This window comes from Microtus pennsylvanicus, chromosome 5 (genome assembly GCF_037038515.1).
Source record: "Microtus pennsylvanicus isolate mMicPen1 chromosome 5, mMicPen1.hap1, whole genome shotgun sequence".
Lineage (NCBI taxonomy): Eukaryota > Metazoa > Chordata > Mammalia > Rodentia > Cricetidae > Microtus > Microtus pennsylvanicus.
Genome location: NC_134583.1, coordinates 68,403,797 through 68,426,879, shown reverse-complemented (window position 1 = coordinate 68,426,879; position 23,083 = coordinate 68,403,797). Strand labels below are relative to the sequence as shown.

Sequence of the window (23,083 nt, the reverse complement as noted above, 5' to 3'; positions counted from 1 at the left end):
TTCCCCAGAGTGAAAGACCTGCCTGGTGTATACGAGTCCACTTAGACCCTAAATAAATGTGGGTAAAGTTAATGTACTTACGTGAGTTCTTATATCTACATAACCCTATCCCCATTTGTTGTACTGATCCCCCAAGGCTATAGAACATGTCATGAACATGTCCTGTTTTATGGTTCTTTTTAGAGCTGAGACTGAGCCAAAGCCAGGTGTGTGTCTCCCAAGTCCCCGGAATCCCTTCAGGCTACTTTATACCCCCACTTTGCTCCATACCTAGTGTTCCTCCCCTTGCCACCCACCTCACTTACAGGCACCAGTGATGTGAGGATAGAATACTTTATTCACTCAGAAGGGCCAAGGGAATGTAGCTGGGGACGGGGCACGGTTTCTAGGGATCCCAACAAGGCACTCCCTGTTGCCCAGTCCCAAAGCATCCCGACTCAGGTGCAAGCGTGGAAGCAGCCATTCGGGTGCAAATCCCAAGTGGCCCTCGCTGCCCCGCCGTGGCTCAGCTGCCCTCGCACTCCGGGCAGCGCTCGGTGGGCGTGGCGGCTGTGGCACTGGCGGGTAGCTTGAAGTCTCGGCCGCAGCCCGCGCAGATGTAGAGGCGGCGCCGCATGTGCGCGCGACGGTGGCGGATGAAGTGTGAGCTGAGGCGGAAGCGCCGGCCGCACTCCGTGCACGGGTAGGGCCGCTCGCCCGTATGCGTGCGCGCATGCTCCGCCAGGTTGGAACGGTGGCCGAAGCGCCGGCCGCACACGGCGCAGCGATGCGGCTTCTCGCCCGTGTGCACGCGCCGGTGCTTGGCCAGCGCCGAGCTCTGAGCGAAGCGCGTGCCGCAGTCGGCGCATGCGTACGGGCGCTCGCCCGTGTGCGTGCGTCGGTGGCGCGCCAGGCACGAACTTCCGCCGAAGGCTCGTCCGCAGTCCGGGCACGCGTAAGGCTTCTCGCCCGTGTGCACGCGCAAATGCTGCGCGTAATTGGAGCTCTGCGCAAAGCGCCGGCCGCAGTGTGCGCATGCGTACGGTTTCTCGCCCGTGTGACGCCGCCGGTGCTGCCGCAGGTTCGAGGCGGCGGAGAAGCGCTTGTCGCACTCCGGGCACTGGTAGGGTCGTTCGCCCGTGTGCGTGCGGCCGTGCTTAGTCAGCGCTGACTTCTGCGAGAAGCACCGGCCGCACTCCGTGCACGCGAAGGGACGCTCGCCCGTGTGCGTGCGCGCATGTTTGGCTAGTGTGGAGCGGCGCGCAAAGGCGCGGCCGCAGTCTGGGCACACGTGGGGCCGCGCCGGGTCGACCGACGGCGCTGGCATCTGGCTGGCAACCTGCAGGGAGAGGGAGGACAGGTCAGCCTTAAGAGGCCTCAGCGGAAACTTTGGTCTCCCGCACACTGCAAATTTTTTGAGCCTCATTTCCTCCATCTGTAAAATAGGAAACTGAGCCTGCCTCCGTGGTTGTGCACCTTACATAAAGAGTTAATACATCACAATGTCGGGTGGCATTGTATTAATTGTATTAATTCATAAAGTTTATTGGGCACATTCTAGGTTATAGAGTTAAGCAGCACTGGGGATTTGCAATTAAATAAAAAGTGCTAGGTGCCCGAAAAACCAGCAGTGGGACAGGAGGATCAAGAGATCCAGGCCAGCCTGAGCTACATATGGGGACCCTGTTTCAAAACCTTGGTGCTGGTGACACAGCAGTGTCAGTGAGCTTGGCTACCAATTTCCTCCAGCCCTGGGAAGAATCCTGCTTACAGGACCAAAGAGCTAAGACCGCTGGTTCTGCTAGAATGCTGCCGATGTAGGGGGCGCTAGGAAGACACTGTGACAGGGCCAAGTTATCAGGAGAGAAACAGGGCCCTGGCCACGGGGAGGGCTGGGATGGAGAACCACTCACTATAAGGGATTTCTGAGAATTTTCCTCAGGAAAGTGACTAGCTCACATATGTTAACATGCTCTCTCTAGGAACCCAAAACGAAGGAGAAAAGACAGAACCCAGAGCCCAGTGAAGAGGCGACTGACAAAAGAGACTATTTGGCCAAAGCCCAGGAACCTAGTAGAAAGTGGAGCCAGTGGGATGTCAGTTTCTTTTACCCACTTCACAGTTTAATGATGGCATTGAGCCGGGAGGTGGCGGTGCAGGCCTTTAATCCCAGCATTTGGGAGGCAGAGACAGGCGGATCTTTGTGAGTTTGAGGCCAGCCTGGTCTATAGAGTGAGTTCCAGGGCAGGTTCCAAAGCTACACACAGAAACCCTAATCTCAAAATAAATAAATAAATAAATAAACACAAACAAAAAATCATTAATTCATGATCAGATAATCACTTGGCACACAGGATAAGCCATGTGCTGCCTCTCCTATATTCAGTCCAACACCCTCCTTTTTTAAAGAGGAAACACCACAAGAAACAGTAAGTGACAGAGAACAGGACCTTCTCTTTCACAGGCTGGAGAAGAGCAACTTGAAGACCACCAGTCCTTTATCCTAAGAAACTGGCTTTGGGGCCAGGTGGGGGTGGCACAGGACTTAATCTCTCAGCACTCTGAAGGGCAGGGGCGGGTGTGCCTCTCATGAGTTCAAGGACAGCCTGGTCTACGTGAGTTCCAGGCCAGCTAGGGTTGCATAATGAGACCCTATCTCAAAACAAAACAAAAAATAAATCAAAAAGGAAGTGGCTTTGAATTCAAGCTACAACATGACCATGCGGGGACCTAGCAATCAGCCAAGAGAACTCTGGCTTTAATAATGACAACAGTCCTCCCTTAGCTTGACTTTCCCCAATTTCAGCTGCCAGCCGTCAATCATGGTCTGAAAATATTAAGTGGAAATTTTCAAAAATAAACAATTTGTAAGTTTAAAACAAGTTTTATTACAGTATATTGTTATAGTTCTATATTATTATTGTTGAACTCTTACTATGCCTAATTTAGAAATTAAATTGTATCATAGGTATATACCTAAAGGAGAAAACACAGGCTAGGTATGACAGCACACTTATAATCCCAGCACCCCGGAGACTGAAGTAGGAGGATCACAGTTCTGGGCCATCTTGAGGAATATGGCAAGAACCTATCTCAACAACAACCTAAATAAATACACACACACACACATGATTTGAAACCATTCAAAGTTTCAGCATCCATGGCAGGGTGTATGTCATGAAATGTAGACCCAAAAGGGACTTCTGTAGTCGAGAGCCCCATGTCAGACTTTGACAACATGCATACTATTACAGTAAATCTTCCTGTTACTCCTCAGTCAGGTGAGACAGTATCTTAATGTGTAGCCCAGGTTAGCCTCATACTCATGGACAAAATCTGCTTCCTGACTATGGATTACAAGTGTGTTCCATCATGCAGGTTTAATCTGCTTATTTATTTTTTATTTATTTGTTTTCTGGATAGCTCAGGCTGCTTCCCCTACCTCCACCTGCTGAGTACAGGGATCCCAGGGACCACCCTGACAGCAAATAACACAAGGCTCAGAGAGACTAAGTTGACAAAGCCCGAGGGATAATGGGGAGGAACAGCTTTCCCCTGAACTCACAGCCAGGGCCAGACAGACGCTTCACACTCAGTCTCTGCCTTCCTCCAAGAAAACTTCCATATTAAAGTAAACGCTGTAGGGATCCAGTCTGAGTTACCCAGGGTCACTTTTCTCCTTTGCCCTGCTTTTGACACCATAAGATCACTGCGGGGATGGCCTTTCCTTTAGATCCTTCCCCAGCACCCTTCTTTAAGTTCACCTCCTCACACTGGCTTCTTGGACTTATAAGAAAGAAATTCTTCCCATTTTATTACAGTATACAGTTATAGTTCTATGCTATTATTGTTGAACTCTTACTAATTCAGAAATTAAATAGTGTCATATGTATATCTAAGGGAAAAACACGGGTTATCATCATCTCCATCCCAGGAGGGGCCTTGGGCACTGGAATGGAATCTTGCTAATGATCTGAGTCTAGCTCCCTGAGACGTGAACAAGACCAGGAGAGGTGACCACCATCCTAGTAGCACTTGGAGGGTCATGGCTTAAGGCCAGCCTGGGCTAAATAGTGAGACCCTGTCTCCAAACAAGCTAATGAGATTTTCACAATCCTTTGTGCGAGAGACTTCAGCCCTGTCACATAAATGAAGAAGTAAGTCACAGACATCAATTGATTACCCAAGGCCATATAGCTAATAAATAGCAGAACCAAGGTTTGAACTCTGGTCTATCATTCCTAGCCATGATGCGATCCTAACCTCACATCTGAAGTGTGAAGTCACCTAGGCAGCTTGTCTTCTGCCCTAAACTCTTTAGTCAAAATCTCCCTCTTTACTACAAAGTATAAAACACCACCCCAAGGCTACAGGATGTGGCCCACAGCCCAGCCACTGGGCACTTGTGAAAAATATACAAGCTCAAGTTGAAGCTGTAGCTCAGTCGGTAAGTTGTTCCTTAGCAGACACAAAACCCGAGGCCTAATCCCAAGTACTACAGACACCAGCCAAGGTGGCATGCCACTGTAAGCAGCACTCAGGCAGAAAATCACAAATTCAAGGCCAGCCTCCACTCTACAGTGAATTCCAGCTGACTCCATCCCTTAATCCCAACATTTGTGAGGTAGAGGCAGGAAAACCAGGGGGATTCTGGTTCTTCAGCTATACAGGGTTTGAGGACAGCCTAAATCTTAAATCTCACCCAAGATGTGAGCCATAATCTTCCTTTTAGGGGTTGAAGAGATTGCTCTGTGATTAAGAGCACTGGCCACTGTAGCAGAGAACCTGGATGGAGTTCCTAGAACCCACAAGGTAATTCACAAGTATCTGAAACTTCAGTTTCAGGGGTTACATTGCCCTCTTCTGGCCTCTATTGGAACAACACATATGTGGCGCACACATACATGCAGGCAAACACTTGTACACATAAATAACTCTTAAACTTTTTTTTAAATCCTCATTTTATGCTGGTAATACATAGGCATACAGGTCAGTGGCACCTAGTCCACAAGACCTCGATTCCACCTCAAGCTTTGCAGAAACAAAGAATCCCACTTTATCAAGCCCCCGATGATCTTCAAACATATTAAATTAAGTCCACACACCTGTAATGGATAGTGATGGCACACACCTGTAATCCTAGCTGTGCAGAAGCTGAAGCAGGAGGGTCACAAGTTCAGAGCCTGCCTACGACCATACATAGCAAGACTCCCATCTCGATAAATAAGAAGTGTAAAAATTAAGCAATCTAATCTGAGGTGAAAAGAGCTACACCCAGAGAATACAGGTGGAAGGCTAAGAACGAGTTTGTAGGCTGAACTGCACAGCATGACTCAGGATCAGCTGGGCACGAGGCGGGCGCTAGGCAATTAGAAAGAAGACAAGCGTACTGAGGAGCTTTGAGCGTCCAGTGTAACGGCCAAAACTTCGTCCTAAAGACACAGAGAAGCACTCCAGGGTTTCGGGAAAGTGAGACTGTGCATATAGCCTTCTTGGCGGGTGGGGGAGGGGATATTATCTACTCCTTCAAGATAGGTTATTTATTTATTTATTTATTTATTTATTTATTTATTTATTTATTTATTTATTGAGTTCCAATCAGACCTAACAAGATGGCTCAGCTAGTAAGGGCACCTGTTGCTCACCCTGACTTGAATCTAATCCTTAAGACCCACCTGGCAGAAGCAAAGAACCAACCTCTGTAAAGTTGTTCTCTGACTGGTACCCCCATACCATGGTACCCACTGTACACACACAAATAAATGATTTCAGATTCAGACAGATCAGAGTTGGACAGGCAGACAAAGACTACTCCATACTCTGAGTGTAGCAGCGGCCCATTTTCCTACAGGCCTGGGGACTGAACCTAACATGCCCAGCTTTCCCGCAGTTTCAGCCACAGCCCCTTGAGGCCTGCTCTCAACAAGGAATGGCCACGGGGTGACAGATAACAATCAGTCTGCTGGTACTGGATGCCACCCCCAGATGGGCACAAGCTATGTATGCAGCCCACACTGGCCTGGAACTTAAAATCCTCCTACCTTGGCCTCCCTAGAACTGGGAAGGAATATGGGTAGATTCTACCACGCTGGTTGGAAGGCACTTTTGAGATAGCTAATGTGTACGTTAGGAAAAGCGGTTAAGGGAGGCCACATAACAAATCATTGAGCTATCTTGTTAGCAACCCACCCTCCTCCTAATCTACTTACTCCGATTCCAGAATGACATTTGATGGTCTGTTCTGTTTGTGTGAGACAGGGTCTCTTGTCTAGACTGTACTAGAACTTGATATGTAGACCAGGCCAGCCTTAAACTCACAGAGATCTTCCTGTGTCTGCCTCTGGAATCCTGAGGTTAAAGGCATTCGCCACCCACCGGTTAGTGTGGTGGTAGCAAACACGTTTATTCCAAGCACTTGGGAGGCAGAGGCAGGAGGATCTTTGAGTTCGAGGCCAACTTGGTCCATAGAGCAAGTTCCAGGACAGCAAAACCCTGTCTTGAGAAAATTAAAAAAAAAAAAAAAAAGGCATTCACTACCACCGTGCCAGCTCATTCACTGCTCTTGTTATCCCACTTTACATTTGGAGAAACTGAGGCAAAGTAGGCAAATGGTAGAGCTAGGATTTGACTGCTCCCTGACATTACTTACAGGCTGGACTTTCTGTCTCAGCTTCAGCTAGTTCAGTGGGTACCCAAACACCCTTTCCTCTTATTGCTGCTGCTACTTCAACACGGGCCACTAGCCTTAGCAGACAAGATTTTTATAATTGTTATTTTGGTTTTTGTTTTGAGATAGGGTTCCTCTAAAATCACCCTGGCTACATTGGAACTCACCTTGTAGACCAAGCTGGTCTCAGACTCACAGATATCTGTCTTCCCCTTCCTCCCAATGGCTGGAATAAAAGCATGAGCCACCATATCCAGCTGGCTTGTTGTTGTTTTGGTTTGGTTTTATTTTATTTTACTTTTTTTTTTTTTTTTTTTTTTTTTTTTTTTTTTTTGGTTTTTCGAGACAGGGTTTCTCTGTGGTTTTGGAGCCTGTCCTGGAACTAGCTCTTGTAGACCAGGCTGGTCTCGAACTCACAGAGATCCGCCTGCCTCTGCCTCCCAAGTGCTGGGATTAAAGGCGTGCGCCACCACCGCCCGGCTTATTTTACTTTTTTTAAAGATAGGGTTTCATGTAGGCTTAAGCTGGCCTTAAATCTACTATATTACTGAAGATAAGTTTGAACTTTTAAAAATTTATGATGTGCTTGAATGTTTTGCCTTGAATGTTTGGTGTCCATGGAGGCCAGAAGAGGGCACTGGACCTCTTGGAACTGGAGTTACAGTTGGTTTGAGTTGTCATGTGGGCACTGGGAACTGAACCTGGATCCTCTAGAAGAGCAGCAAGTGCTCTTAACCACTAAGCCATCTCTCTGGCCCCAACCCCGAACTTCTGAACTTCCTGCCTCTACTTCCCTAGTAGCGGAACCACAGTATACGCCACCATGTCTGATTATGTGGTGCTGGACCAGGACTTTCTGCATGGAGGCAAGAACTGTAGGCGCTGACATATCCCACCCCCAGCCAGAGATTCTGTTGAATAGAAACTCCGATTATTTTCATCGACTGGCTTAAGACTTGCCATGTCTCAGCAGGATGGAGCACAGCATGCCCAAATTGCTACCCTGCCGTGTTTAGAACCTTTTACGCTTTGGCCCCAAAGAAACCTTTCTAGTTCATTTTCTCCCTTTGCTCTTGTCCTTCCTCCATGAATTATCACCTCCCCACTTAGGCCTCTAAAGTGCACATACCCTCTCTTGAAGCCTTTTCCATTGCCTGGGATAGTTTGCCTTCAACTCTATCCAACCTGAGATCAGCCTTAAAAAGCCTTTGATAAAAACGAGGGAGGAGGTCAGCAGGCAACAAAGGCTTGTCTTGTCACGTAGCCCTCAAGAACCAAGTTCTGTCCCTGGAACCCATAGTGGAAGGAGAGAACTGACTCCTACAAGTTGTCTTCTGACTTCCTCATGAGGGTCTGTGCTCTCTCTCTCTCTCTCTCTCTCTCTCTCTAAGAAATTAAACAAATAAAATGGTTGGAGACAGGTGTAGTGCACACACCTTCAATCACACCCGGGAGGCAGAGGCAGGCAGGTAGGAGTTTCAGACCAGTCTGGTCTACAGATCAAGTTGCAGGCCAGCTAGAGCTACACACAGAAATGCTATCTCAGAAACACCAAATTAACAACAACAAAACTAATAGCTGGGCCGTGCACCCGTCAAGTGCTGTGGTGGGAGGATATGGGGAGATTAGCTAGGTTTGCAGGCCACCAGCCTAACTCTAGGTTCAGTGAGAGGCCCTGTCAAAGGACTAAGGTAGAGAGCAGGCACCTGCCATCCTGGCCCCACTCTGGCACACGCACAGGGACACACCTCCACACAGACCACTCACCCACACATACCAAGAAAAACATACAGAACTATTTCCCCAATGCTATGTGTGAGACGCAGCTCTAACTCCGGCATTCACTCAGGCCTTACAACTCCAAGACGTAAACACTGCTCTGCTTTCCCTTTCACTAATGAGGAAACTGAGGCACAGAGAAAAGCAGAGTAGCTTTGCTCAGGCCAGAAATCTTACTCAATTACTAGGAAGGCTGAGGTCAAAGGACTGCCTGCCTGCACTGGAGAACAAGTTCTAGGCCCATCCAGGCCACTTGACTGAGACCGTGTCTCGATGGAAGAGGGCCAGGCTATAATACAGACATGCAAAGCCTTTGTCAAGCCTTAGAACCACAAGAAAAATTCACAAGGCCCAGGAACTTGTCAGCAGGTAGGTGGGTGATGGGGATGGAAGTCTACCCTAAGCTCTAGAGCCCTAGGCCCTTAATGTACAGACCAAAGACGTCAGCAGGACCAGCACGGCCTGAAAGGTGGGCTGTGCTAAGATACAAGCCACGAAGGCCGGAAAAAACAGCTTCATAGTTAATTTAGAGTGGAAGAGGCCTAGAGAACAGGCCCTTTTCCCAGCAACTCACCGTGTCCACTAGAGGGTACTAGAACTTCCCCGGGAAGGTGGGCCTTGAAACCCCAGGGAGCCCTGCAGCTGGACTCAAGGCTATTCAGACAGTGACAGCCCAGGGTCCTGGCAGCTCTGGGAGGCAAAATAGCTGGTGACAATTAAAATATCTCGAATGGCAGGTTCTACTCCTTCTGATGTCCTTAAAGCCTTACGATACCTTCAGAAGAAAACCCAGATTCCCAGCATGGCCTGCCAGCCAGTCTACCTGGAGCCACGCTGCAGGACAAGGGAACCACTGGCTCGTAGTTCTCCTCTGAAAGGGCCATTCTTTCTGTCTGGGGCAGTCAGTTACTAACTTTGAGATCTTAGGTCAGTTACCAACTGCCCTGAGCCTCAGTTCCTCACCTGTAAAATGGAGTCAATACTACCAACAAACCAGACTGGAGGGGCTTAGAATAGCGTCTGGCACGCCATAATCTATGCAAGCTGTTGATACTGTTGCCCGGCCAATCTTCCCTCCTGAGTCTGAGTTATGCTCCCACCTCTGGCCTTCACCCACTCCCATATATCTGAACTCAGGATCCAGGACTGTGAGTTCATGGACATCAGGCTGCAAGGAGCCCGAAACCACTTAGCCTGGTGCCCCCATGCAGCACTCAGCACGGCGCCTGACTCTCACGGTGGGCCAAAACATCTCCGATCAGGTCGGGACAGTGGGCAGAAGGATGGGCTGCTAATCTGGCTGCTAATCCTGAGATTCCAGATCTGAGATCCAGGAAAAGGTGAGGGGTAGGATTCCTGACTTGTGCCTGGCACAGGTTCGAGGGTGGGGGTGGAATCAGGGTGTAACACGTACCTCCTTGTTGTCCACAGGGATCTTGAGTTTCACCACCTCATACTTCTCCTCACCCTCCTCCTCCTCACCCTTCACCAGCAGCACCATCTCCTCCTGCATCTCTTCCTCCTCCTCCTCCTCTGCCTGCTGTTCTCCAGGCATCTTGGTGTCCTGAGGCGGGGCGCTGGATCAGAGGCTCAGGACCCGCCCCCCACCCCCACCCCACCCCCACTGTGGCCCCGGCCCAGACAAGGCGGTGCAGCCGTGGCTTCCTCCGCCCTGTCCAGGCTCCGAGTCTAGTCCTCTCCCATCCACCCTAGCCCGGCCCCACGCTCCGGCACTGCCCAAGGCCCAGCTCGGAAGACACCCGTTCACCCCACTCATCCCGGTATTCAGGGCCCTGAACAGTTCGAATCTCCAGCTCCCGCGAGTTGCCACCCTCCTCGCGCTGAGTCACTCCCCGGAGCCTGGCTCGGCGACCCGAGCGCTAATGGACGGGCTGGAGGCCAGCTGGAGTTGAGGCCCTGGGGTGGGGTGCGCACTCACCAGCCCGAGGTTCGGCGCTCGTGCGGCCCCGGGCCTGGGCGAGGGGCGGTTGGGTGCTCCGAGAAGGCCGCGGCTCCGGAGGCGGGGGCGGGGCGGGGCCCCAGGGGCGGTCATTCATTGGCTCGTACGCCTGGCTCCGCCCCTAGGGGGAGAGGCTGGAGGCCTGGACTTCTGTCCCTAACCGCCCGGGAGGGGGAGCCGGGACTCGGAGGTGTTGGCGGCCCGGAAACTCCTAACGAACCGAAGACGCCCGGTCCGGCCTTCAAGGCCCTACAGCCGCGCTCCGAGCACCCCCCAGCAGGTCTCTGCCGCTGCTGGGTCTCGGTGCCCCACCGGGACTGCTGCGCCCGCTAGGCCACGTGCGCCCCCGCGGGTCTGGGCCTCTCGCTGGCGCCTCGCCTGGAGAGCGGGCCCTGTTACCTCCTCTCTTCTTTCCCCTCCTTTTTCCTCCCCTGTGTTTCTTCTCGCGTCGCCGTCTCGTTTGCTGGCCTGCCAGACAGCTTGCTGTTTGCCCGCAGACGGCCCAGATCCACGGCCGCCCAGTCTGCCCCCTTCGTTTACTGTGTGGTGTTTCTGACTTTTGAGTCAGCGTCTATGTTGTAGCCCTGGTTAGTTTTGATCTTGTGGCGAATCTGGTTATATTTCTTCCCCTATCCCCACCCCCAAAGTCGCGAGAGTACAGGCAGGCGTTGCGGTCCCTGGCTTGTGTACCAGTTCGTGCCAGCTTACTGTTTTACACTCTTGGTCACATTGGCTTTGCATAAAGGAGCACGGCCCCATTTTACAAACGCACTTCAAGATGGTTCAGAGAGGACTGATTTGCTTAAGTTACACAGTAAGGAAGCATTTCTGACAACAGGTAGTGTGGGTGGAAAATTAGCCCAAGGTCAAATCCAGTCTACAGTACTGTCTTGCTTATCCCGCTAGATACTTTTAGCTGGGCAGGGTGCCACTCAGCGTTAGGGAGGCAGAAGCAGGTGGATCTCTGTTAAATCGAAGGCCAAGCAGGCTTACAAAGTAAGACTCTATCTAAAAAGACAAAACAGGGGAGGACGGAGGGAAGATAAAAGCAGAGAGAACAATTTGTATTTCAAAGACACAACCCTCCTACCAATAGTGACGCCCACGGGCATCATCTCCTGATAGGATGAGGACAGAAAATTAAATTTGAAGTTGGTTACAGTGACTCACCTCTGTAATCCAAGCTACTCAGGAGGATCCTGAGTTCAAAGCCAGCTGGGCGACAATACAGAAGAGTCCGTGTCAAAAGGAAAAAGAGAGTTAAACAGACTGGGCAGGGGAGCACTCGGGCACGATGTGAGTGAAGGGGTGGCTCTGTTGATGGGCATCTTCTGATGGTTCTTGTGGAATACTTTAAGACTGTTACATTTGTTTAGTAATGCAAAGATGTGTGGTGTTCTTTTATGTTGCAGTTGTTTAACTCTGAAGCTGTGTTACTTTGTCTAAAATACATGACTGGTCCAATAAAAAGCTGAAGGGCCAATAGCTGGGCAGGCGGGGCTGGCAGAATAAATAGGAGAAATCTAGGATGAGGATTAAGGAGTGAAAAAAGAAGGGGCCAGCCATGGAATAAGAAGGCAAGAAAAGATATACAGAAATAGAGAAAGGTGGAGCTGGAGAGATGGCTCAGCGGTTAAGAGCACTGCCTGCACTTCCAAAGGTCCTGAGTTCAATTCCCAGCAACCACATGGTGGCTTACAACCATCTGTAATAAGATCTGGTGCCCTCTTCTGGCCTGCAGGCAAACATGCAGATGGAATTCTGTACACATAATAAATAAATAAATAAATAAATAAATAAATAAATAAATAAATAAATGAAATAGAGAAGGTAAAAGCCCATGGGCAAAAGGTAGACAGGATAATTCAAGAAAAGGTGTCTATAAACAAGCCAAGCTAAGGCTTGGCATTTATAAGTAATAAGTCTCCATGTGCATTTATTTGGGAGCTGGATGGCGGGTCCCCCCCAGAACAAAGAGAAAAACAACAACTACAGATGGTCAGAATGCTTCTTTGCAGTTAAATGCTTTTTTTAAAAAAGGTATTGTTTCAGAAGACATAGGTGTGCGGTGCGCACGTTTGCAGGTACCTAAAGAGGCCAAATAAAAGGTGCCCAGTCTTCTGGAGGCGGAGTTAAGGGCAGTCATGAGGGATGACTGGTGCTGGGAAGCAAACCTTGCTCCTCTAAAAAAGCAGCAAACATTCTTGGCTGCTGAGGCCATTCTCTAGCTCCTTTAGTTGTTTTTGGTTTTTTTTTTGGTTATTGTTTTTGGTTTTGTTTTTGGCTTTTTGAGACAGGGTTTCTCTGAGTAATACTGGCTGTTCTGGAATGCACTCTGCAGACCAGTCTGGGCTTGAACTCAAATCTGCCTGCCTCTGCCTCCCTAGTGCTAGAATTAAAAGCATGTGCCACCACTGCCCAGCTGAGTTTTTGTTGTTTTTTTGTTTCAAATATGTATTTGTGTGTGTGAGTACATATACATGCACCACATTTCTGCAGGAGCCCCCAGAGGTCAGGAGAGGGCATCAGATCTCCTTGAGCTGGCATAAGAGATGAGTGCTTGGAATCCAAGTCTGCAAAAGCAGTAAATGCCACTGAGCCCTCTTCCCAACCCTAGTTAAATATTCTTTTGTTTTTGTTTTTCGAGACAGGGTTTCTCTGTGGCTTTGGAGCCTGTCCTGGAACTAGCTCTTGTAGACTAGGCTGGCCTTGAACTCACAGAGATCCGCCTGCCTCTGCCTCCCGAGTGCTGGGATTAAAGGTGTGCGCCACCACCCTAGTTAAATATTCTTAAAGTGGCAGTTAGGTTCTGGTTGTATAAGAAACTATTTATGGGGCTGGAGAGATGGCTCAGAGGTTAAGAGCACTGCCTGTTCTTCCAAAGGTCCCGAGTTCAATTCCCAGCAACCACATGATGGCTCACAACCATCTGTAATAGGGTCTGGTGCCCTCTTCTGGCCTGCAGGCATAGACACAGACAGAATTTGTATACATAATAAATAAATAAATATAAAAAAAACTATTTATGGGGGGCTGGAGAGATGGCTCAGCACCAGCTGCTCTCCCAGAGATCCTGAGTTCAGTTCCCAGCAACTACATGGTAGCTCACAACCATCTGTAATGAGATCTGGCGCTCTCTCCTGGTGTGCAGGCAGAACACTACACATAATAAATCTTTACAAAGAAAAGAGAAACTGGCCCTACCACACTGTCACAGGCACACCAAGGAGGCCCCTCCTCAAAGACCTCCTTCAGTAAGCTTTGCTGTACTTTTGCTCCCTCCCTCTCCCCTGTGGGCTTTTCAAGAGGAATGTGGGGGGGGATCTAAAAATGCCTGACTCACCATGAGGGGAAGGGGAAAGGGAGGCATTTTACACCCCTGAATATGCCTTGCACCTCAGAATCCACAAGAATCCACAAGACAGGACACAATAGGCTCTTATCCCTGCCGCTTCTGATCAGTCATCTTCAAATCTCTAAACTTCAGTTCTTACTCTCTCAGCTTAATTCTCAGTGGAGGAAAAGAGCAGAGGACACTTTGCTCTGTAAAAAGCAAAACAAGTGGAAGACCTAATGCTAACAGTTGATGATGCAGCCAGCCTCCATTTTAGGCTGGAAAGCCATCTTAGAGACAAAATTAGGCTCATTTCTGGTTATGATTAAATCTGTTTCTCAAGATTGGGCCATGCCCCACCTGTAACCTTAACTACAAATGGCTCTGTACTGCCTGTTCCAGGAAACGGCAACCCTGCCTTTGTTTCAGAGGTGTTTATCACCATCTTGGGCCCCTACATTTGTTTCTAGAGGTTGTTCTACCTTGTTTCAACAACCTTGCAATCGTGTCTGTTTTAGGTCGTGATGATTAACTTATGTTTATGTTCTGCCCCTATAACTCCTATTTTGCCCATTAAATCCCCCATTTTGGAAACCCCTACCCCTAAGCTATAAAAACCTTGTCTTCCTCAAATTCAATGTGGACCTCTTGAACCCTAGGCAGCCCATATACAGGAATTAAAAGCTTAATTTAATGAATTTGGCCATGATGATTTGGGTTGGTGATCTTTCTCCTTGCATCTTTGGGATTAACCAACAACCCCCCCTTTTAAGATTTCAAAATTTTATGTATAGTGAATGTTTGCTTGTACCCATGTATGTGCACCATATACTTGCCTAGTGCAGCAGAATTCAGAAGAGGGCCTCAGATGCCCCAAGACTGGAACTGGGGCTGGTTTGTAAGCCACTACACGGGTACTGGGAACAGCCAGGTCTTCACCTCTGAGCCATCTGCCCAGCCCAGGAGTTATACTGCAGTGATGACAGGGTTTTCAATGGAGCAGTGACATGACCTGGCAGAATTTTACAAAGTTCACTGGGGGACAAGGAAAGCATCAGGAAGCGTCCTCCAAGAGCCTCTTTAAGGGCTCCACTTAGGCCCAACAAAATTTCCATGCACTTAAGACACAAGCCTCTAAGGACTCTTGGGGCAGATTGCAAAGTTCCAGGGTTTCAAGTTTGCACCTTATTTCACAAAAGTCTGGAGTAATTGATTTCTGGGGAAGCCTGTCAGATCTTGGGAGACCGTCTATGACAGTTCCTGAGCACTTAGCTGAGTTAGCAGGTCTGGTAAGAACTTGCCAAGATGAACAGAGCTAATGATTCCTGCCGCTGGCCAGTTAGGCCAGCTCCTTTCCCTGCCTATTGATGCTTTACTCAGGACAAGATAGGAACATACCTCCTGCTTCTGTGGAAATACTGGAAGTTTTAGAGGCCCGAGCAGGTGGGTCTTACATCTTTGTTGGTGATGAATTAGCCTGCAGACTTTCTGAACGTATCCCAGGCAGCTTGGCAGCATCCTGTCAGGCTCACTGATCACTAGCTCTCTGAGTTCGTCACTGACTTTGCATCACATTTCCCTTTTCAAGGGTCATACCAGTTTGTAGCTAAGTTCTTGTGAACAAGCAGACCTTAGCCTATAAAATCAGCCAACAGACATGAAGACTATTTTTCCCTGGGACTGCAGACATGAGCCATGACACCCACCCCAGTGACAGCAGCTAGATCACCTCGACAATCTTCTATTTGACAGACTTAAGGCAAGGGACCATCTAGGGTTATTATGGCCGAGGGCTTTGCCTATAACAGTGCCTCTGTGCCAACTTCAGCCTTGCTGGGGTTTGTATTTATTCATGTACACACACACATCAGACAAGGGACAGTTTATTAGTAAGGAGACAGACAGACACATGGCTGTGGAGACTTGTTTCTCTGGCCTGCACTGGCCCTGCCCTCGCTCAGCAAGCTGGTCTTTGCAGATGTCCATGATGACCTAGGCTTTGCATCCAGACTGGAAGCTCTGAACGCTCCTGGTAGCTTGCTCTACTTCAGTGTCCCAGCATCAGGGCAGCAAGGGCCCTCAAAGCACATGGATTTAAGTTTTTCCCCAAAGAGTCCTCCCTGGATAAAACTACATCCAGAGATTCACAGGTAGAGGTAGAAACTACCTACACCACAGCTATATTTCCCCCTCAGGGTGGTCAAGATGCCCCTGCCTGTTTTCCCTGCCTAAGGTTGGGAAGATTAAGGGTTTTTTGTTGTTGTTGTTTTGTTTTACCATGTAGTCCTGGCTGACCTAGAACTCTCGATGTAGAGCAGTCTGGTCATGAATTCAAAATCTGCCTGCCTTTGCCTCCTGAGTGCTGGAACTCAAGGTTGTACACCACTGCGCCCAGCAGGGAGGTACGCTCTCAACAGGAGGCAGCAGGATTTTTAGACTCCAGCTTACGGATTTGGGAGGCAGCAGGATTTTTAGACTCCAGCTTACCGATTTTCGCAAGTATGAAGTGCTTACTCTAGGCAGCGCACGAGAAGCTGTGGTACAGCTCGTGTTGGCAAGGCTCCCGACACCTAGCCACGAGTTTCCTGAGCGTGAACATTATGGTCTTCAATCTGTTCCTATCTATTCTCATCCTCCTCATCCCTCCCACCATTTCCCAGACTTTTTTCTGCCTTCAGCAGCAGATACCCTCCCTCTGGTACCCTAGGCCTCTACCCTCCCTGGACTCCCCATCACTTCATTCCAGTTGGTGACCCCTCCTGGAGGAGGGGCCTTGACCGGACATCTGCTATCCCAAAGGGCCTCAGGACCAGATGCCCACGCTGGTGCTTGATCCGAGCAGAGCTGTCACTGAAGCCCTTGCCACACTCTGCGCATTTGTACGGCTTCTCCCCGGTATGTGTGCGCCTGTGCTTGACTAGATCTGAGCTGCGGGGGAACTCTTTCCCACAGAAGCCACACATATGAAGCTGGCTGGGTCCAGAGGGCTGGCCCCGCACTCGAGACTGAGGGACTATGGGTACAGGCCCAGGTGGGTTATGTGGCCGCAGGAGGGTGAACGGTGCTGGCGGCCTGGTTCGCTCGCCCTGGTGCGTGCGGAGGTGCTTGACTCGGGCGGAACTGTCAGCAAAACCCTTGCCACACTCAGGACAGAGGTAGGGTTTCTCCCCTGTATGAACACGATGGTGTTTCACCAGATCGGAGCTTCGGCGGAAGCCTTTGCCACACTCAGGACACTTGTGGGGCTTGTCACCAGCCAGTGGTGGGGGTGGCTCCCCAGCCTGTGGGCCCCCAGGCTCTGGTTCCAAGCCAGGCAGGCCAAAGGGCCCATCACTGGAATGTGAGGGGCTTCGAGGTGTCAGTGAGGGGCTTGTGCCAAGAGGAGGTGGAGGTGGGCTGAGGATGAGGGGGGCTACGGGATAGGCGGAGAAACTGAAGTCCTGGGGCTCCACGTGGGTGAGGCGGTGGCGAAGAAGGGTAGAGCTGAGGCTGAAGGTACGGTTACATTCTGGGCAGGCATGAGGCCTCTGGCCACTGTGGGTGCGCAGGTGCTTCACCCGTGCAGAGCTGTCGGCAAAGCCCTTGCCACACTCGGGGCACAGGTAGGGTTTCTCGCCGGTGTGTACCCGCAGGTGCTTCACCAGGTCAGAGCCCCGGGCAAACTCCTTTCCACACACATCACAAGCGAAGGGTTTGGGTCCTAGGTGACTACGCTGGTGGCTCAGGAGGCTGCAGCTTAACACAAACCTCTTGCCACAGTCAGTGCAGCTATACGGCTTGTCCTGGGCCTTGGGTCTCTGTGTAGCCACAGGAGCTGCCTGAGACGGTTGCCGACGCGGAGTCACTGGCCGGGGGAGCTGCTCCCCTCTGTGTGTCCGCTGGTGCTTTATTCGGGCAGAGCTGTCACCAAAGCCCTTGCCACAGATGCCACACTTGTAGGGTTTCTCTCCCGTGTGTGTCCGCTGGTGTTTGACCAGGTCAGAACTCTGCCGGAAGCTTTTTCCACATTCACCACAGATAGTGGGGCGCTCACCAGCAGGAATCCGAGACCGAGGCATCTTGGGAGGACCCGAGGCTGGGGGCCGGACTCTGAAGGGCTTCTCACCAGTGTGAGTTCGTTGGTGTTTGATTCGGGCTGAGCTATCCCCAAAGCCCTTGCCACAGACCCCACATTTGTAGGGCTTCTCCCCCGTGTGAGTTCTCTGGTGTTTCACCAAATCTGACATCTGCCGGAAGCTCTTGCCACACTCACCACACACTGCAGCTCGGTCATTATTAGCCTGTCCCCAGCGGGGTTCTCCCAGGACCCTGGGGACTGGGTCTCGAGGCTGACGCTTCCCAAGCCCCTCTCTGTGGACCCATAAGTCATCCCAGCTCTGTATGCCTTCAGGTTTAAGAGAAGCATTTCCTACTTCGTGCCCTGGGGCTAACTGTTCTTCTTCCTTGAACTCTAAGACATCCTCTTCCTGTGGAGTGTGTTCAAACTCATCCACAGGAGCCTCCATATTCTTACTCCCTAGACTGGGGAAAGAGAACAGAATTATAAATCTCACCCTTTGGCTCAACCTCATTTTTTCTTTCAGTGCTGCTGGAGCGGAAGCCAGGGCCTCTACCCCTACAAGTAACTTCCCCAGGAAGACTCCACAGTGCACGAGCTCCTGAGTTCTCCCTCTCTACTGAATATGGGGAGCACTAATTATCTGCCACTCCACTGTAAGAACCACTGTGCGGTATCCCGCGCTCTTTGTTTTATTTGGAGCCAGGAGTTTCAATAACTTGCCCAGGCTGGTTTTACACATTCAGTCCTGCCAGGTATGCATTTACTCGCAACACTGGGAAGGCAGAGGCAAGTGGATCTGACTTCAAGGCCAGCCAAACAGATACACAGTAAGAACTTGTTCCAAAACAAACACCATTCTCAGCTACCAAGTCCTGGGATTACAGGTATGTGCCACCGTCCTGGCTTACTACGTTTTTATTTTACTTATTTTTTTTAAATATTTATTTATTTATTTATTATGTATACAATATTCTGTCTGTGTGTATGTCTGCAAGCCAGAAAAGGGCACCAGACCTCATTACAGATGGTTGTGAGCCACCATGTGGTTGCCGGGAATTGAACTCAGGACCTTTGGAAGAGCAGGCAATGCTCTTAACCACTGAGCCATCTCTCCAGCACCTTACTACGTTTTTAATCGACAATCACCTAACTAAGCAATATTATTCTCTTTATTTAACACTCATGGAAACAAAGAAATTTTCTTTCTTTTCCTCTTTTTTTTTTTTTGTGACAGGTTTTTTCTTTAGTCACCAACCAGTTCCCAAACCATGACACAGAGATTACTAGTTTGAAAGCTCGGCCTTAGCTCATGCTTGCCCCACTAGCTCTTATGACTTAAATTAGCCTGTTTCTCCTCATCTGTGTTTTGCCTCGGGGCTTTTTACCCTTCTTTCTTTTGTTCTGTCTGTCCTACTCTGTCTTGCTGGCTGGCCCAGGGTTCTTCCTCCTCCTCTCTCTGCCCATAAGCCCAGCCAATCCCTCTACTGACTAACTATTGGCGGTTTATCTTTTTATTAGATCAGTCAGAAACCGCAGGCAAAGCAGCAATCTTTACATAATTAAACAAATGTAACACACCTTTGCCTTACAAATATTCCTCAACATTTTTTTTTCTTTTCTTGTTTTACAAGACTTTACAAGGCTGTCCTAGAACTTGTTCTGTAGACCAGGCTGGCCTTGAACTCACAGAGCTCCGCCTGCCTCTGCCTCCCAAGTACTGGGACAAAAGGCATGCTCCTGACTAAGGAAATTTTCTTAAGGTTCAAAAGTTAGAGAATAGCCAACTTTCTAATTCCTGTCTCTCCAAGCCTGTGTTATATTACAGTTTCTCTATTTAGAAAATCTAGGATGTGGTCTACTGAATCTGTTTTGTTTATTTCCTTCAGTTTTTGAGACATTCTTACTATGTCGCCCAGGATGGCTCTGAATGCAACACCCTCCTGGAATTACAGGTATGTGTCACTACCACTGGCTCTGTTCCGTCCCTTGGAACTTCAAGGGTCCTGTACGTACTTACTTCCCTACACATACTCTGGAGTGGCAGGGGCGAAAAGACAGAGTAACAATGACTGTAACTGTGGGTTCCTAACAATTCTTATCACAATGGAGGCAGGAGATTAGACGTCAAGGACAAGCATCACTCCGCAGCAAAGAGAAAACTATGAAAAGGAATGAGGTTATTAGGAAAAGGTTACTGAGCCTAATGGGGGGGGGGGTTGCACGTAACACTAGGTTCACTAAGGCTTTAATTAATAGTAATAAGGAAGGTGAAGGAGGTTTTGAGAAGGGAGCCAGGATTAGGGCTGAATTTACGTCAGACTGGCTGCAGAAAGCATGCTGAGGAGGCCAGGGCAGGGGAGGTCATCACAATTGAGCCCGGAGGCCTGCAGAAGAGCCGAGACAGAGAGGATGAGTGAAGGCCCGCGGGGGAGGGGAGAGCATGGTGGAGGATGCCCGCCCCTCGGCCTGGCGCACAGTAGGTGCTCAGAAACGCTTGCTCCGGATTTTGCTCCAGCGCCCCGTCGCCCATGTCCGACTTTCCCGGGTCCCCAAGAAGCCATTACCTGCAGGCGCAGTGCCGGCCGCCGCCCTCACCTGCGCCGACGGCTCTCTGCCGCTCCCAGTCCGCCGCGCCGCGGAGCTCGACGCCTCAGGGTTCTGCCGCCGGCTGCACCGTCGGCCCACGAGCCGGGCGCGGCTCCGGGCACTCCGCGGGCAGCTGCCGTCCCCTTCCCCGCGGTGCTGCAGGGACCCAGCCGCCGGCGGCTCTGTCCGGTGCGGGCTCCGCGCCACGCCGGGAGGGGGCTCGGCCCACGTCCCGGGCGCCGCGGGGCGGGACGGGAAGCGGAAGCACGGGCCTCAGCGAGCCGCTCTAGGACCCGGAGGAGCCGCGGGCTCGCCGGCCACGAGGACCACTCCAGCGGTGCCCTGCGGCGTTAGCGGCGGGCCTCCCGGGCTCGTCTAACTGGGCGGTGCGGCCCGGCTGCTCGCGCGGGACAACGGGGAAAGAGCCCGGGGATGGGGTGGGAGAGACCTGGGCAGACAAAGGGCTACGGCGACCCGGCGGGCGGGCGGGCGGGCGGGGCGGGGCGCTGGGGCGGGGGAAACAAAGCCCAGCTCGGGGTGGGGGCTGGGCTGGGGCTCGGCACCCCAGCCGAGCTCGAGCCTGCCAGGGCCTTGCCCAAAAGCCACGAGTCGGGACACTGTCGGCGAGAGACGACGCGCAGAGGCAGGACCTAGAGACTGGGTACCGGAGACAAAGAGATGTAGAAACAGATAAGGGGCGTCAAGTCCCCCAAGCGGAGTCCTGGGCCCTAAGATGCGGAGAGAGCCTGGAGAGAAACAGGCGGGAGGCAGAACAAAGGGCCACAGGCAGAGACAAAGGTAGACAAACAAAGGCTGCCAGTTTTGCAAAGGCCAAACCCAGGGAGAGACTGAAGAATCCATCTTGGTGGGGCCATGTTCCATGCGACCTAGTCACTGGAAACAATCCCAGGATCTTGTGTTGTAGGCAGGCTTTCTTTTTGTAGAGGTGAGTGCCTAGAGTCTTCGATCCTGCCACAGAAAGAGAGGGATAACGGAGCTTTTATTTTATATGTATTAAAGCAGAAGTTTGAGATAAGGATGATACGCATCATCCGTCCGTTGAGTGCTCCCAGTTTTAAAGAAAAGCATACAAATTATTAGAGAATCGGAGCCAGTGGGTAAAGGTGTTTGCTACTAAGCTTGACAATCTGAGTTCTCTTCAGTTCACTTAGTGGAAGGAGAGTACACGTTGTCCCCTGACGTCCAAATGCGTTCCCCCATTACTACAAATTTAAGAAATTCTGACTTAAACTGCCGGGCAGTGGTGGCGCACACCTTTAATTTCAGCACTTGGGAGGTAGAGGCAGGTGAATCTTTGTGAGTTTGAGGCCAACCTGGTCTACAGAGCGAGTTCCAGGACAACCAAAGATACACAAAGAAACCCTGTCACGAAAAACAAACAAAAAGTCTAACAAACAACATATTTAGAAAATAATAGAGTCGGGTCCCGTGGTGGTGCAAGCCTTTGATCCCAGCACTTGGGAGGCAGACTTCTGTGGTCTACAGAGTGAGTTCCAGGCTATACACAGAAACCCTGTCTCAAAAAGAGAGAGAATTAAAGCTGGAGAGATGGCGATTAAGAGCTTGCGTTGTTCTTACAGAAGACCAAGGTCAGCTCCCAGCACCCACAGCTAGGCAGCTCATAATTGCCTGGAACTAGCTCCAGGGAGTCCTTTTTCTGGCTTCAAGGGTACAGCACTCACAGGCACAAATCCACACATACACCATATACACAGTCACATATACATATAATTAAAAATTAAATAAGAGGTCAGGGGCATGCAGCTTTAATCCCAGCACATGGGAGGCAGAGGCAGGCCTATCTCAGTGAGTTTGAGGCCAACTTGGTTTGTAGAGCTAGTTCCATCCAGATCAGTCAAGGCTACACGAGAAACCCTGTCTCAAAAAAACAAAAAAATTAAATGATAAAATAAGAAAAGGATTGGGACTGGGGAGATGTTTCAGTGGATGAAGTGCTTGCCACGTGGCCTGGTGATCGGGGTTCAAATCCTCGGCACTCATAAATGCCCAGATAGTGACTTACCTATGACCTCAGCATTCAGCAGCCGGAGAAAAAGATCCCCCAGAACGAGCTGACTTCTAGACTAGCTGAATTGGGGGACTAGCACACACATTCACACACACACAAATAGAGTGCAGTTATATTATTGCTCAGTGATGGAATGCATGCTGAATATGCTGGAGGCGCGGGATGGATTCCAGCAAGTGAGGGTATGGGGAGGCATAGAGAACTGTGAGGCACTTAAATGGTCCTATAAGACAAGGTAAAGGTGGAGTGTGTAGCTATCACTTACTGGTAGATGCAGAGTACGGTGCCCATCTACGGCCTTCCACCTCCCAGCACAAGACATCAGAGAGATTTCTATCGTGTTTTGCTGTATACATATGTAAAATTTCCAAGTTTTTTTTTTTAAAGAATTGGATGGGGACACATTGAACAGGGGTAGAGGCAAAGACAGTTTATTAAGAAAGAAAGCATTTCCAAGAGAGGAAGTGGGCCAGAGCTGGGAGAAAGGTTAGAAGTTCAGAGGTGGTCAGCCTGACGGATTGGGCCTTCAGAGGACATCTGTAAAAACCACTTTACAGCACCTGCGCTGTGCTCTGCTTTGTCAGCTTTCCTGGTCTTTCTGCCAGCTGCTGTCTTTCATGTGCTGATTTTGACCTCACTCTCCACCCCACTATCCTGCTACTCAACAC

The 23,083-nt window shown here is 50.2% G+C and overlaps 2 protein-coding genes across 4 annotated transcripts; both read right to left on the bottom strand.

The window, feature by feature from the left end:
- Positions 1–319: 319 nt before the first annotated feature.
- Znf771 (zinc finger protein 771) lies at positions 320–10,960 on the bottom strand. 2 transcript variants are annotated; one of them, XM_075972334.1, is made up of 3 exons: positions 10,365–10,960; positions 9,840–9,989; positions 320–1,318 (listed from the first exon to the last, which is right to left on the bottom strand). In XM_075972334.1, the coding sequence occupies exons 1-3, from the start codon at positions 10,476–10,478 to the stop codon at positions 506–508; spliced, it is 1,077 nt and encodes a 358-aa protein (XP_075828449.1). In that variant the 5' UTR covers positions 10,479–10,960; the 3' UTR covers positions 320–505. The 2 variants fall into 2 exon arrangements, with proteins under 2 accessions (XP_075828449.1, XP_075828450.1); XM_075972335.1 differs by having other exon boundaries at positions 9,840–10,002; positions 10,365–10,410.
- Positions 10,961–15,586: 4,626 nt separating this feature from the next.
- On the bottom strand, positions 15,587–20,500 carry Znf48 (zinc finger protein 48). Of its 2 annotated transcripts, none has more exons than XM_075972332.1 (2): positions 20,375–20,500; positions 15,587–18,240 (listed from the first exon to the last, which is right to left on the bottom strand). In XM_075972332.1, exon 2 carries the CDS (start codon positions 18,222–18,224, stop codon positions 16,452–16,454), a length of 1,773 nt encoding a protein of 590 aa, XP_075828447.1. In that variant the 5' UTR covers positions 18,225–18,240; positions 20,375–20,500; the 3' UTR covers positions 15,587–16,451. The 2 variants fall into 2 exon arrangements, with proteins under 2 accessions (XP_075828447.1, XP_075828445.1); XM_075972330.1 differs by having other exon boundaries at positions 20,344–20,480.
- Positions 20,501–23,083: the final 2,583 nt, after the last annotated feature.